The sequence below is a fragment of the Pyrus communis genome, chromosome 16 (assembly GCF_041283825.1).
Source record: "Pyrus communis isolate YQ-2024b chromosome 16, ASM4128382v1, whole genome shotgun sequence".
NCBI lineage: Eukaryota > Viridiplantae > Streptophyta > Magnoliopsida > Rosales > Rosaceae > Pyrus > Pyrus communis.
The window spans coordinates 27,828,623-27,842,073 of NC_142580.1; the positions used below are offsets into that span (position 1 = coordinate 27,828,623).

Sequence of the window (13,451 nt, forward strand, 5' to 3'; positions counted from 1 at the left end):
CATAAATGTCGTTTAATTATTGAACAACATAAAAATAGATGGACAAGAATAGTAAAATCATTACAGCTCTATCTATTTGCTACAGTTAACTGACTAAACGACTTTAGTTCTTGACAAAAAAAAAAAAAAAAAAAAAACAACCTTAGTTGTAATTCATTTGTTGCAAAGATGATCTCTACATAGTGATTTATAATATAAATAGTTTCGAATATAAGCACAAAATTATGCGAGTCGGGCATGAAGAATTTTGAGTAGGAATTCCTACTCATCCTTACGTAGCCAAACATTGTTCACTCCATAAAACTCGATCAAGTCTCGCTTAACTAACGAACAGTTATAGCAGTTCCACTGCTCTTCACTCCATAATTTATTTTCTATAAATACCTAACCATGTTCTTCCAACCTTACACTACATTTCAATATTTTCAAATACTTTCAACCAATCCTTTATTATTATCTGAAATTAAAAATAAAGTTATCTTTTATTATTTAAATAATAATAATATTTTAATACGAATTGCCTGAGCAATTCAGTTTAGGTGTGGAGATCCACAAAAGACGGTTACTGTTCACTTGGGGGAATTGAATTGCCTATTGTGCAGGGGCTTGTTTGGGGTGGAATTACTCTTAAAGTTTGGTAACAAGTTCGTCAAAACTATTTACGTGGAACAAATGAACCGGTTGTTGAGATATGTGTCACATAAGTGTCTGTGACTGATAAACTAATAAAACCAATCCTTTAGCAACAATGAGACTTACTTGTGTTGTAACGACCCGTCCCTAAATATTATGATTTTTATAATTTTAACTTGAATTTACAAAAATACCCCTAACGAGGAAAGCGTTGACTTCTGTTGACTCTCGTTCTATGAAATGTAGTGTGAGAACCCGAAATTTTTTTAATTAGTTAGTAGTGCAAGTGTATAATTTAACTCTCAAATTTATATAGTTAGACTAATATGTAAATTGGTCCATATGTTTGAGATTCATTATATATAATATATATATACTATATACTTTTGACAAAAAGGACAAATACAATATTTTGTTGTTATTAATTTATATTTTTTATATTTGTTTCTTTCTTCTGGACGATGACTCCAATAAGGAGTCCACAATCTCCTTTTCTCAAATCTACCGTAGTCTGAAAAGGGGGAAAATGCCCTAGCTTTTTCTCTCTTCAAATTTCAGAAGCAAGAAATAAGTTTTGTCTTTGGGTCTTCAATTCCATACTTATCTAGAGTCAAATTGGAGTAGCCACCAAGTAATTCATGAGGTAAGTTTGTTTTTATTTCCTTATGACTGTACAATTGAGCTTGTGATTTCCATGCCTCTTTCTCTCTTACCACCACGTAAGAATTTAAAATCAGGAGGTGTGTTATTTTCATTTGCTAGGATTTTCATCTCAATCTAGTTGCCATGTGCTAGTCAGGTGAATCCTCCTCTTACTGCTAGCAAGCAGGAGGTGTTCAATTTCTGTGGCTTGGTGGCTTGTGTCACCTGAGTGTTAGTTCCAGGAGAACTTGTGGAGTCTATGGAAGTAGGAGGTGGAGGTCTAAGAAGCAGATGATGAAAAGTCTAGAGTTAGGTATCATGATTGTTAGGATAAGTAAGATTTTTTTTTTTTTTTAGCAAGTTAAAAAGAAATAAAAACCTGTATAAATAGGGAGTTAGCAGTTCTTTTGAGAATCAACAGTAACAGAAATGCCAGACAAAAAGCTTTATAGTTTCAAAAGGCTAGTGAAGGAGAAAGGGTGCTATTTTCTTTTGGTTATACTTCTCATTCCTTTTATTTGTTTCATCTCTCTATTTTAGTGGGTTTTGAAGAGGTTGGTTAATCAATAGTCAATCTCTTTCAGCCAAAAACCCCATAATTTTATATTATAAAATGTTCACTTTCCCCTTTGATTTCAAAATATACTTATGTTTTGTTACTGTTTAAAACAAAGAGATTTCAGAAACTCAAAAAGAAAGAGTTTGTTATGTTGAGGTTTTAGTTATGCATTGGTAGGAAGGAAGGGATTTCAAGGTGAAATTTTGACACATGAAACTTTTGAACTAGTGATCTATTTCAATAAACAAATTTTGGTGTTGGAAACAAGTTCTAATTGCAATAATATATTTAGATATTATTGGTGGGTTCGTACATATATCCAATATTAATTTTGCATAACAAATTTTCACCATACAAAAACTTTTAGTTTTAAAACTATTTTACTAGAAGACTGAAGTATGTTTTGTTTGGGTTATTATTATACATACTTATTAAAGTATGTATTCTACAAAGTCTATCTATAATATGAGTTATATTTTAAATTGTGTGCTTAAATAGTGATAGTTTATACTTTGAATAGGAACTCACGAGTTGGACCAAGATACTTGATTTGACACATCCCGACCCGGAATATCCATTAGGACCCCAAATTGAGGCATGCTGGGCGACACCAGGAAGGTGACGAAGCCATAAAGTGTGATAATGTATAAAATGTGAATAAATTAAAATCTAAAAGTGCCTAAGTACACGAGTGCGTGGTGAGCGGGTCTGAACCCATTTCACACGTGATACAGAGCATATGTATAGTATAGTAAGGTATGATAATGATTATACCATCAAAAGAATCCATCTATACTGGGAAGTGCCACAAATCCTCGTCAATACGGAAACTCTGCTGCTAGTAACTGGAGGGGTGCATAAATAGAAAGTGTGAGTGAGTGATCGAAACCAAGATTTTCAAAATCATTTCCATTATCAAAGGTAGTAACCCCTCGTTGTAAAACTCGAATAGTTTCTAGAAAATCATATTACGTATAAGTATGAAATTAAATGTATAACAATAGTAAAACCAAAAGTATACCACAACATAGCATCTCATTAGCAACATAAATAATCATGTGTTTGATAATCCATACTAGCACGCAAGTCGGAAGTCACTTGTGGTGACATGTACAATTGCACCCATATCTCATCAATCAATGCTAGCACATAAGTCGGAGTCACCTATAGTGACCTATACTACTTATTCATCTCTCATCAATCAATGCTAGTCAATAGCTCAATAACATGCTAGCCAATAGCTCAATAACATACTAGCCAATAGCTCATCAATATGTTAGCCAATAGCTCATAAATAAGTATACCTGCAGACGTGTCGGAACACCTAAAGTTGTATGTACGATAGGCTGGGTGTAAATAAGTACGCTCAAATGCTACGATCACATGAAGGTTGTGCGACGAATCGTAGCTCATCTACGAGTCAGAACCACCTAATGTGGTCTGTACGACAGGCTGGCACTTACCTTGGATTCAAGGTGAGCATGTGGTGCGAGAGGTGAACGATCACGTAAAGGCTAGGCCCTGGCCACGGGCGGGAGCACTAACATCGGGGTGTAGGTTTATGAGCTCTAATATATCTTAACACAATCATACTCACTACTATCGCTATCATCAACATGTACTCACCTAAAGCTTACCTGGACGTCCGCAGCATCATTTGGTACTTCAAAGCGTTCATAATAATTAGGTTCAGGTACTATACATATGAATATGCCATGATGTAAATCTAAAATTCAACCATATTATAATATTTCCAGATATATAAGCATATATACAAATGGCATGAAATGCATAACTGTAACACCCCACTCCTGAACTATTTACTTTCGAGAGTAATCATCAGTGATAAGTCCAAATAGACACTAATTAAATTAACTATCACTAATTACCTTTCCTTACTTCAATTTCTTGATTCTTTACATCTTAATTTATGACCAACATTTAACTACCAAAACCTAAGGTTAAATCTCACATTTTTCACCAATCTCCCTCACACTACTCAATTCCTCAAACAAGGCTATTGTCTCAATTATTTAGTCTCGTTTATTATATGGCTGCATCTAACGTCTCGTTAGACTGCCTACGTACCCTAAACAAGGATCAAGCCATTCGTAGCTCACATTAATTATTTGCATGTGACATGCATAAATCAATTGTATATATATGATAAGAAGGAAAACATCCACTCCCCTGGAGTCCACGCTAAGATTCACTAGCATGCACATCAAAACGTCCCGAACGATTGGCGCCTGTGACCAAGGCCAATTAGGCGAGGAAAAGCTTCAATTTTGTTAAAACCCGTTGGAAACCCTATACTTGGGTGTTTTCAATTTGACCTCCAAACTTGCTCTGATGCCTCCACCATTGCCTGGGCTTTGTTCCTGGGTTCTAAGGGAGTGTTTTGGTAGTGGTAATTGAAGGAGGTGGTTTCACAATTGGTAGATCACGAGCAAGGATTCTTATGGCACCCACGGTGCGGATTTCCTAGTTTCAAGGCCAAATTCTCTCCAATTTGGGGTGAAGTAGGTAGAGGGAAGAATTCTAGGATGATTCCAAGTGATGAGGGGTTCTAATTTGCCGGAGAACCACCGGAAAATGCATCGGAATTAATGGTGCCGCCGAGTCAACCCGAAATGGAAAACCAGGTAAAGGGATCCGGTGTATCCTTCTCCCTCCTTTCCCCTCCTGTTTCCCTCTTTTGGTTGGTCACTCACCTTCCACTCTCATCTCCCCATTCGACCACTCTTTCCACGTTCCTCCTGCTCTCTTCCTCTCTTCTCCTTCTCTACCATCGGGCAGCCACTCCCCCTTTTCTTTTTTTCTTTTCTTCTTCTTCCCTCTTAAAAACTAAAAAAAAAAAAAAAAAAATTAATAAAAAGATTATAAAAATATAAATAGTAACTAAAACAAAGTACTTTTCAGGTTTACAGTTTCGTAAAACTTTAACCGTAACTCCAAATTCACTTCTGCTTATGCCTACGTGTCCGTATCGTCGAGTACTACATGAATACTCAAAAAGAATATCTCGTATGTCTCACTATACGTTGGTCAACGAAAGTCAATACCCTCGCCTCAAGGGCATTTTCGTAAATTCATTCTTTTAAAATTTATAAAATAATAAAATTTGGAACGGGTTGTCACATGATTAGTTTGGCAGTTATGTGGACTTACGTTGTAGCTTTGGAACCAAGTAGAGGGTGCTTGGGAAACCTTATAATTATTTATTCATTTATTATCTGATTGATACATATTGATTGATATTTAACTATTTGGTTGGATTCATAAACTCATTGCCTATACAATTACTTGGATGGGTTGATATACATGTTTTTCATTCATTTGTTAAACAATGAACTGATTACCTTGAGTTGAGATTCTTGTGAAGGAGATAGGTAAATGGGCAATGAGGAAGGCTTTTGTGTAGTTGAGCCTAATTCTTGGTAGGTACCATGTTTTAGGCTAGCCCCAAAGTGCACAATAATTTAAGGGTAATATGGAACTATCGAAAGGGAATTAGGCAAGAGCACTAACGAAAGGGAAATATGGTGTTTGAGTTCAGGTTAATGGGTTTGAAGTGAGAAACTTTGTGCATTCATACATATCATTTTTCTAATGTGTTTTAACTAAAAAATAAAATAAAATAATATATTCATGGTTATATATATATTTGCTTTCATACATATCATATGTATAGAGGTATAATGTCCCTACTGAGCTTTATGCTCACCTAATTAAATTTGTGCAGGTTCGGAACCAGAGAACTAAATCTTGTGCTAGAGATGTTACTATACGATATGTGTAAATAGAAATAAAATAAAGAGCTTGGTGGTGTTTGCTCTTTTGTTTGAATAAGGAACAAGAAGCTTTATGTAAATTTGTTTAAAGTGTGCTTTGTAAAACTTGAGAATTACCTCTTGGTGAATGAATGTGAATTATGTTTGAATAGGTTTATATCTTCTAATTTGTATTTATTTTTCTTTCTTCATTTTTTAACTATGGATTAATCTGTTCTTAAAGATTTTATTCCATATTAAATTGTGAATCATGCTTTAATTAGAGTTTTAAGTTAATTTTCCGATTGGGGTGTGACATGTAGGAACTTTTCTTTTAATTTATTCATGTAGCACTCGTCGCTATGAACGTGTGGGCACAAGCGGAATCGAATTCGGAGTTATGATAAACGTTTTAAGGAATTTTGAAGTTGAGGGGCAAAGTAGTCAGTTTATTATTCTAGATATTAGGGTTGGATAATTGTTTTATTTTAATAATTTTTTGGTGGGTTTTTGTGGCCCGTGGGGCCAACACCCCACTTATCCTCTTTCCCCGTCTCATTTTTCCTCCCTAACTCTTGGAGACTCTCGAATCCTCTCCCCGTCACTTTTTTCTCTCATCTTCACTCTCTTTCTCAGTTCTTTCTGTTAGTCTCTCATTATCTTCGAGCATGGACGTACACAAACACCACCGCCAGTCACTCACAACGATGGCCATTATGGCGAGCCATATCACACCACCTCATCCTTCACCTCGCCATCTTCCCTCACAAACTCACTATCTCGTCCTTTTCCCTCTCTGTTCACTGATGCATAGTGCCACTACCACTTAATCTTGCGAACTCCAGACAGATTTCCAGTTCTCCGATCAAGAAGCAACGAAGGTGGAAAACTCCCCTAGTTTTTCGGTGGCTTTCGAGCCATTTTCCAACCAACTCCGACCACGACTGAGGAAACTAAAGGTATATTCCAACTCCTTGTTTGTTGGGCTTCATTTTGATATATTGGATGACTAGGTTTAGTGAAGATTTAGGATTGATCGAAGTTGAAAATTATTCTGGCCTTCCCTTTCGCCAGTGACTAGGACTGGGTTGACCCGACTTGTAACCCAAACATGATCCAAAACCAACAACCAGGCCCAACCTAATAACCAAGCCTAATCCAATAACCCAGCCCAACACAGCAACCCAAAACCTAGATCCGACCCAACCAGGACCTAATTCCTAGTTTCCATGGTTGGTGCGTAGGTGCACGTCATGGCCGACGCATAGAGCACACACTCCTCTGTCGGAGGTATTATGCTTCGCCGCTGTCCATGGCAATTGTGGCGACTTTTTGGGGGACCCATCTCGACGTGTGGCAGCGTGTGGTAACCCTGGCTGCTGCCCCGTGGCAGCGCGTGGAGGAACCCAAGGTCCCTCTTTAGGTTTTTCGACGTGCCAAATCCGAATCCGCTGTCTATTTTCCTAAATTCTATCGTTTTAGTGGAGTTTTATTAAATGGTCTCTATTTGTGTTTAGGTGCGTCGGTGGGAAGTGACCTCATCCTCCCTAATTCGAGTGGCTTACCGACAACGGAATATCTATGAGTGGACCCCTTCTTAAATTGTATGTTTTTATAAAATATTAGGCTTGCATTCACGAAAAGCTTGATTTCATGATTTTATGTTTTCTGCATTATTTATGATTTATCAAATTATGTTTTACGAAACGTTATGAATTATTGGATTTGCGCGTATGATATATTACGGATTTATGAGTATGATTTATTATGGTTTAAGAATTGATGCTTTGAGTTTTTGAGCTCTGGTGATTTGACATGAGATTTTGAATTACGTTTCCTGTGCTTATCTGGTGGGTTATCATACAACACATACACACAACACGAGTATGTATACGTCTATGGCCATAGGACACAATTGATGATAGTTATGATATATTCCCAGCTTCACTGGTGAAACCAGTGTCGGACAGCTTCATTAGCCGCGGCCAATGTCGGTGTGTTATGTTATATGTATATATTTCTTCACTGGCGTAACCCAGAGTCGTACAGCTTCACCTTCGGGTGATAGACCCATTATATTTCTTCATTGGCGTAACCCAATATCGTACAACTTCATCTTCGGGTGATGGACCTATTATATTTCTTCACTGGCATATACAATTTCACCTTCGGGTAATGGACCCACTATATTTCTTCACTAGCGTAACCCAGTGTCATATAGCTTCACCTTCGGGTGATGGTTATGCCTTCATGCGACTGTGATACCCCTAGTTGAGTACATCATTGATGTGATTTACGGATTAACCTTCGAGTGACTATATTACCATTACTGAGCACTGGTTTACACGTATATGTTTTACGAATGTTTTTCATGGCATGTTAGAGATTTTAGAAAAACCTATTATGTAGTATTATATATGTTTTCAAAACAGGATATGTTCAGAAAGAAATCGGTTTTTATTATTATTATAAACTTTGGTCCACTCACCCTTTGTTATGCACCCCCTTCAGGATTTAGAATCAAGGCATACAATTTTGGCGTCAGGGCATTTCTGGATAGATATCTTTGAGTCTTCTCAGTGGAGGACCCATTCCTTTGTTCGTACCTTCTTATAGTAATTCTTTCACATTATTTTTGATTAGTTGTATGCTCTGAACACGTTTTCGTATTGACTTATTTATTTCTAATTACATATTTTATTTGTATGCATGTTTAAAATGGCTTCGTCACCCTTGGGTGTTGCTCAACAAGTGCCCATCCTGGTGTGTAGAGGATATTGGGATCGAGGCATGTCATGTGTCACTCAATCGATACTGTATTATGATGACATAGGCAAAGTGAGACACATGTTGAGTTGGTTAAGTATCAAATTTTGAATTTCATGAGGTTAAATGAGATGTAAGGATGTACTATCTCGGATATTTCGTTATAACTAATTACTTAAACAACAACAAAAAAATCAGTTATAATTATATACAGAAAAAGAAAATATTAAATAAATAAATTAAATATTAAAAATAAAAAAACCACCAGACCATGAATTCCCATCCATTCGACTCTATTGCAAGTCTGCAACCCTAACTGTGATACTAACATATCTTTGATTTAAAGAATAAAAAATAAAAAATAAGTCTCTCTCTACCCTACTTCCACGTTGTTTGTTCTTTCCCAATAAAAAAAAAAAAATGTTCATACACAAAACATGTAGGCATATACTAGTACGCACATTAGAAAAAGAAAAATTTAATCGACATTTTTCCTTTTTGAGAGTGGCCTCTTCGCCCAAGAACCCTAGAAAAACCAACACAAAAAATCACATCAATTGGGCCTGTTGGGCCTGTTTAGTTGGGTTTGCGGTAGAAAAGCCTAACCCTTTCCTTATATAGTTTTCTTTGTTGTGTGTAAAACTCCAGTTGCTAGAGGCGCCGCCGCCGCTTCTCTCAAACCCTCAAACTCTGAAACCTTCGAACTCTGAAATCTTCGTCGTCCCCTCTCTCACTCTGTCGTAAAGTAAGTCCTCACCGATCTCCGTCACCGCATTTCGCATACTCTTCTTCTTCTAATTGGGGTTTTGTATTTCTTTTAATTTATTTGCAGCTTGTTTTCTTTACTTGTTCAGATTTTTTCATATTTTTAAAGTTAAAATTACACCATTTCTTATCAGAAAGTTGCTTGAGCAATATCTGTAATTTATTACTGACAAAAATCACAATATTCGTTGGTTAATCTCTTTTCTCAAGCGGCTCAACGAGTCATTAGTGTGATTAATCCAAGCTTGCATCTTATTACGCATGTATCAGGATTTTTGATGTTGTTTTGTTGCAGACCATGTATTCATTTGTATGTTACTATTTGTTAAATTCTCCTGGGAAAAAAAAAATGAAGCATAATGTTTTTAGCTAAATTTTCTCAAGTTGTGTGTGTGACTCTTTTGTTATTCTTGGATTAGTAACAAGTAACAACTGCCTTTGAATGGTTTCATACTTGTTCATGCTGAGAGATTTTTGAATTTTAAGCTTGGTTATGTGCGGTTTAGTGAGGAATTTCGCTCTCATAATAACGGCCATGAACTTATGATTTTAGTGATGAAATTAGTCATTTAGGTTCCTTATCTATTTAGTTGTTTCTGTCTATAAAATTTATGTTAATGGTTGTTGATACGTATTGATGCATCTCCGGGTTATATGCATTTTCTTGTGGCTGTTGTTAAGGTGTTGGTGGGGTTCTTATTAATGACAGTTATGAACTTATGATTTTAGTGATGAAATTAGTCATTTAGGTTCATTATGTATATAGTTGTTTCTGTCTATAAAATTTGTGTTAATGGTTGCTGATACGTATTGATACATCTCTGGGTTATATGCATCTTTCCAGTGGCTTTTGTTAAGGTGTTGGCATGTTTCTTGTTAATTTTTGTGTTGAGAAGTACTCTTGTGCGTTCTTTTAGTATAACAAACTAATGTGAATATAAACTAGACGTTTTAAATCAGAGGATGTGCTGTGAGAATCAGGTTTTAATTATTATTGCATTGGTTAGGAACTTAGGAATTAGGATACTCATATTTTTTACTTTCAGTGTATGGTAAACCTAACCTGGGTATTAACTTGTTTTTTTATATTTTTTTAAGCAGATCAGTAGGTAAACATGGTTCAATATAACTTCAAGAAGATGACTGTTGTACCAAATGGGAAGGACTTCATTGACATTATCCTGTCTCGCACTCAGAGGCAGACCCCAACTGTAGTCCACAAGGGTTATGCCATTTCCCGCCTTCGTCAGTTCTATATGCGCAAAGTCAAATATACCCAACAGAATTTTCATGAAAAGCTCTCCACAATAGTTGATGAGTTTCCTAGGCTGGATGACATCCACCCTTTTTATGGCGACCTCCTTCATGTTCTCTACAACAAAGACCACTACAAGCTTGCACTTGGCCAAATCAATACTGCAAGAAATCTTATTGGAAAGATTTCTAAGGATTATGTGAAGTTGTTGAAGTATGGTGATTCACTTTACCGATGCAAATGTCTCAAGGTCGCTGCTCTTGGCCGCATGTGCACGGTTATAAAGAGGATCGGTCCTAGTTTAGCTTACCTGGAACAAATTAGGCAGCACATGGCAAGGCTACCTTCAATTGACCCTAATACCAGGACAGTATTGATTTGTGGGTATCCGAATGTTGGAAAGAGCTCGTTCATTAACAAGATCACAAGGGCTGATGTGGATGTCCAGCCCTATGCTTTTACCACCAAGTCACTCTTTGTGGGGCATACAGATTATAAATACCTGAGGTACCAGGTAATTGATACACCAGGGATCTTGGACCGACCATTTGAAGACCGTAACATTATTGAGATGTGCAGCATCACAGCTTTGGCCCACTTGAGAGCTGCGGTTTTGTTCTTCTTGGACATCTCAGGGTCTTGTGGGTACAGCATTGCCCAACAAGCAGCTCTTTTTCATAGCATCAAGTCTCTGTTTATGAACAAACCATTGATTATAGTCTGCAACAAGACTGATTTGCAGCCATTGGATGGTATATCCGAGGAAGACAAGAAGTTGGTCGCAGAGATGAAATCTGAAGCTATGAAGACAGTGATTGGTCAGGGAGGTGAGGCTACAAATGATGATGGGGTACTCTTGACCATGAGTACTTTGACTGAGGAGGGGGTAATTGCCGTAAAGAATGCAGCTTGTGAGAGGTTGTTGAATCAGAGAGTTGAGCTGAAGATGAAATCCAAAAAGATAAATGATTGCTTAAATCGTTTTCATGTTGCCATGCCAAAGCCTCGTGACAACAAGGAAAGGCCCCCATGCATACCTCAGGCAGTTATAGAAGCTAAGATTAAGCAAGCAGCGGAGAAGGAAAAGAGACAGACAGAAAGGGATTTGGAGAATGAGAATGGTGGTGCAGGTGTATACTCTGCCAGCTTGAAGAAGCATTATATCTTAGCTAATGATGAATGGAAAGAGGATGTCATGCCAGAAATTCTTGATGGGCACAATGTGTCTGACTTTGTTGATCCTGATATTTTACATAGGCTTGAGGAGTTGGAACGAGAAGAAGGACTCCGTCAGGAAGAGGACGGTGATGATTTTGAGATGGATGGATTGGAATTGACTCCAGAAGAGAAAAAGACATTGGCTGCGATCAGGAAAAAGAAAAGCTTGCTCATTCAAGAACATAGAATCAAGAAAAGCACAGCAGAGAGTCGACCCATTGTACCAAGGAAATTTGACAAGGATAGGGAATTCACAACAAAGAGAATGGGGAGGCAGCTATCAAAATTAGGAATTGATCCTAGTAGGGCAATTGAACGGGCCCGAAGCAGATCTGTCTCTAGGGGGCGGAAGAGAGAGAGATCAGTTGACAGGGGTGATAATGATGGTGGTGATGCTATGGATGTGGATACACCCAACAAGAAGCAGCGTATGTTATCTAGATCCCATTCAAGGTCTAGGTCAAGGCCTCCGACTGAAGTTGCCCCTGGAGAGGGCTTCAAGGACTCTAATCAGAAGGCTAAGGCACTACAGAAGGCCAGGAAATCTAATAAGAATAGAAACAAGGATGCTCGTCGTGGAGAGGCAGATAGGGTCATTCCCACTCTAAAACCAAAGCACTTGTTCTCTGGAAAGCGCTCAATAGGAAAAACCCAAAGGCGTTGAAATATTTGAGGTACCTCATACACATTGCATCACTTTCAGTTCAGCTTGTCTTTCTTTTGACCACTTATTGGGAAAAATTTAGTGGTGTGCTATCCACACACCCCATTTTACTTCTCACACACCCCTTGATAATTTATGTTAGTTGATGTTCTTCAATTCATCTGATCCGACGCCAAAAATTAAAATGGTGTGTGACAAGTAAAATGGGGTGTGGATATCACACCCCAAAATTTATTATAATGATTTCTTTATTATGAGCCTTGGCTTTAGGCAGGTGTATGTTTTCTGCATATTACATGTTTTTCGGACCAGCTGCATTCCTTTTTTTTGTCTATTACATACTTGAAGCACCCATGTATTTGATGCGGATGTACGAGAATACTTTCGTGTAACTAGCAGATAGAAGTTTTCAGTCCAGTGGAGTTTAGATTTTCACTTAATAATATTTGAGGTATTAAGACCGAAGAAATAGATTTGTCAGGTGCCCAACTTTTTGATGTTCCCGGTAGTAATCAATAGACCTTTTCTTCTTGCAGGATGGTTGGTTTGTGCCTTTGCAGCATGCACCGGGAAGTGTACTTGCTGATGAGAAAGCACTTAGTTCTTTAAACTTGTGGTTCGTCTCGGCAGGGGATTGCAGCATGAAAGATCATGTAACCAGACTTTATAGTTTCCGTATTTAATATTTGTGTTTTTGGATTTGAATTTACACAGAATTGTTTGTTTCTGTTCCCTTTCGCTTTCGTAATTTGTAGTTTGACGTACTGTGAGACGTTGAAACTACTGTTTCTTTTGCTTGCGGAATGAAAAAGGTTCACTTTTTGGCATGTTTAAGTGAATTGCACCAACCAAATGAGTTATTTAATCGATTATCCTTTTGGATTTGATTTTTCGAATTTCAAAATTCACTCTGGTCCGGCCTCAGGATTTGAATTTGGATGAAGGGATCAGTATATTCTTGCAGGAAAATAAAACTTTGGTTGGTTAGGAATATTCCTCATTGCAGGCTTCTCCTGTAACTTGAAAAAAAAAAAATACCCCCTTTCCCATTTTATTTCATAGCACAAAACGTTTATGTGATGGTGCACTTGTGATTTGAAAGTTATTCGTAAGGCATTCACAAGGGGGTCCTTGCGTTCGGGTCACTTATGAACTCATTTGGGTAAACCCGAATGC

At 37.4% G+C, this 13,451-nt stretch overlaps 1 protein-coding gene and 1 long non-coding RNA gene across 3 annotated transcripts; both read left to right on the forward strand.

Annotated features, from left to right (window-relative positions):
• The first annotated feature begins 1,107 nt into the window (after positions 1-1,107).
• LOC148690234 (uncharacterized) lies at positions 1,108-5,779 on the forward strand. The gene is made up of 2 exons (XR_015957451.1): positions 1,108-1,276; positions 5,580-5,779. It is a non-coding gene; the product is annotated as an uncharacterized LOC148690234 (long non-coding RNA).
• A 3,144-nt stretch (positions 5,780-8,923) lies between these two features.
• On the forward strand, positions 8,924-13,102 carry LOC137730844 (nucleolar GTP-binding protein 1). Of its 2 annotated transcripts, none has more exons than XM_068469833.2 (3): positions 8,924-9,118; positions 10,240-12,285; positions 12,812-13,102. In XM_068469833.2, exon 2 carries the CDS (start codon positions 10,254-10,256, stop codon positions 12,273-12,275), a length of 2,022 nt encoding a protein of 673 aa, XP_068325934.2. In that variant the 5' UTR covers positions 8,924-9,118; positions 10,240-10,253; the 3' UTR covers positions 12,276-12,285; positions 12,812-13,102. The 2 variants fall into 2 exon arrangements, with proteins under 2 accessions (XP_068325934.2, XP_068325935.2); XM_068469834.2 differs by having other exon boundaries at positions 9,006-9,118; positions 10,237-12,285.
• Positions 13,103-13,451: the final 349 nt, after the last annotated feature.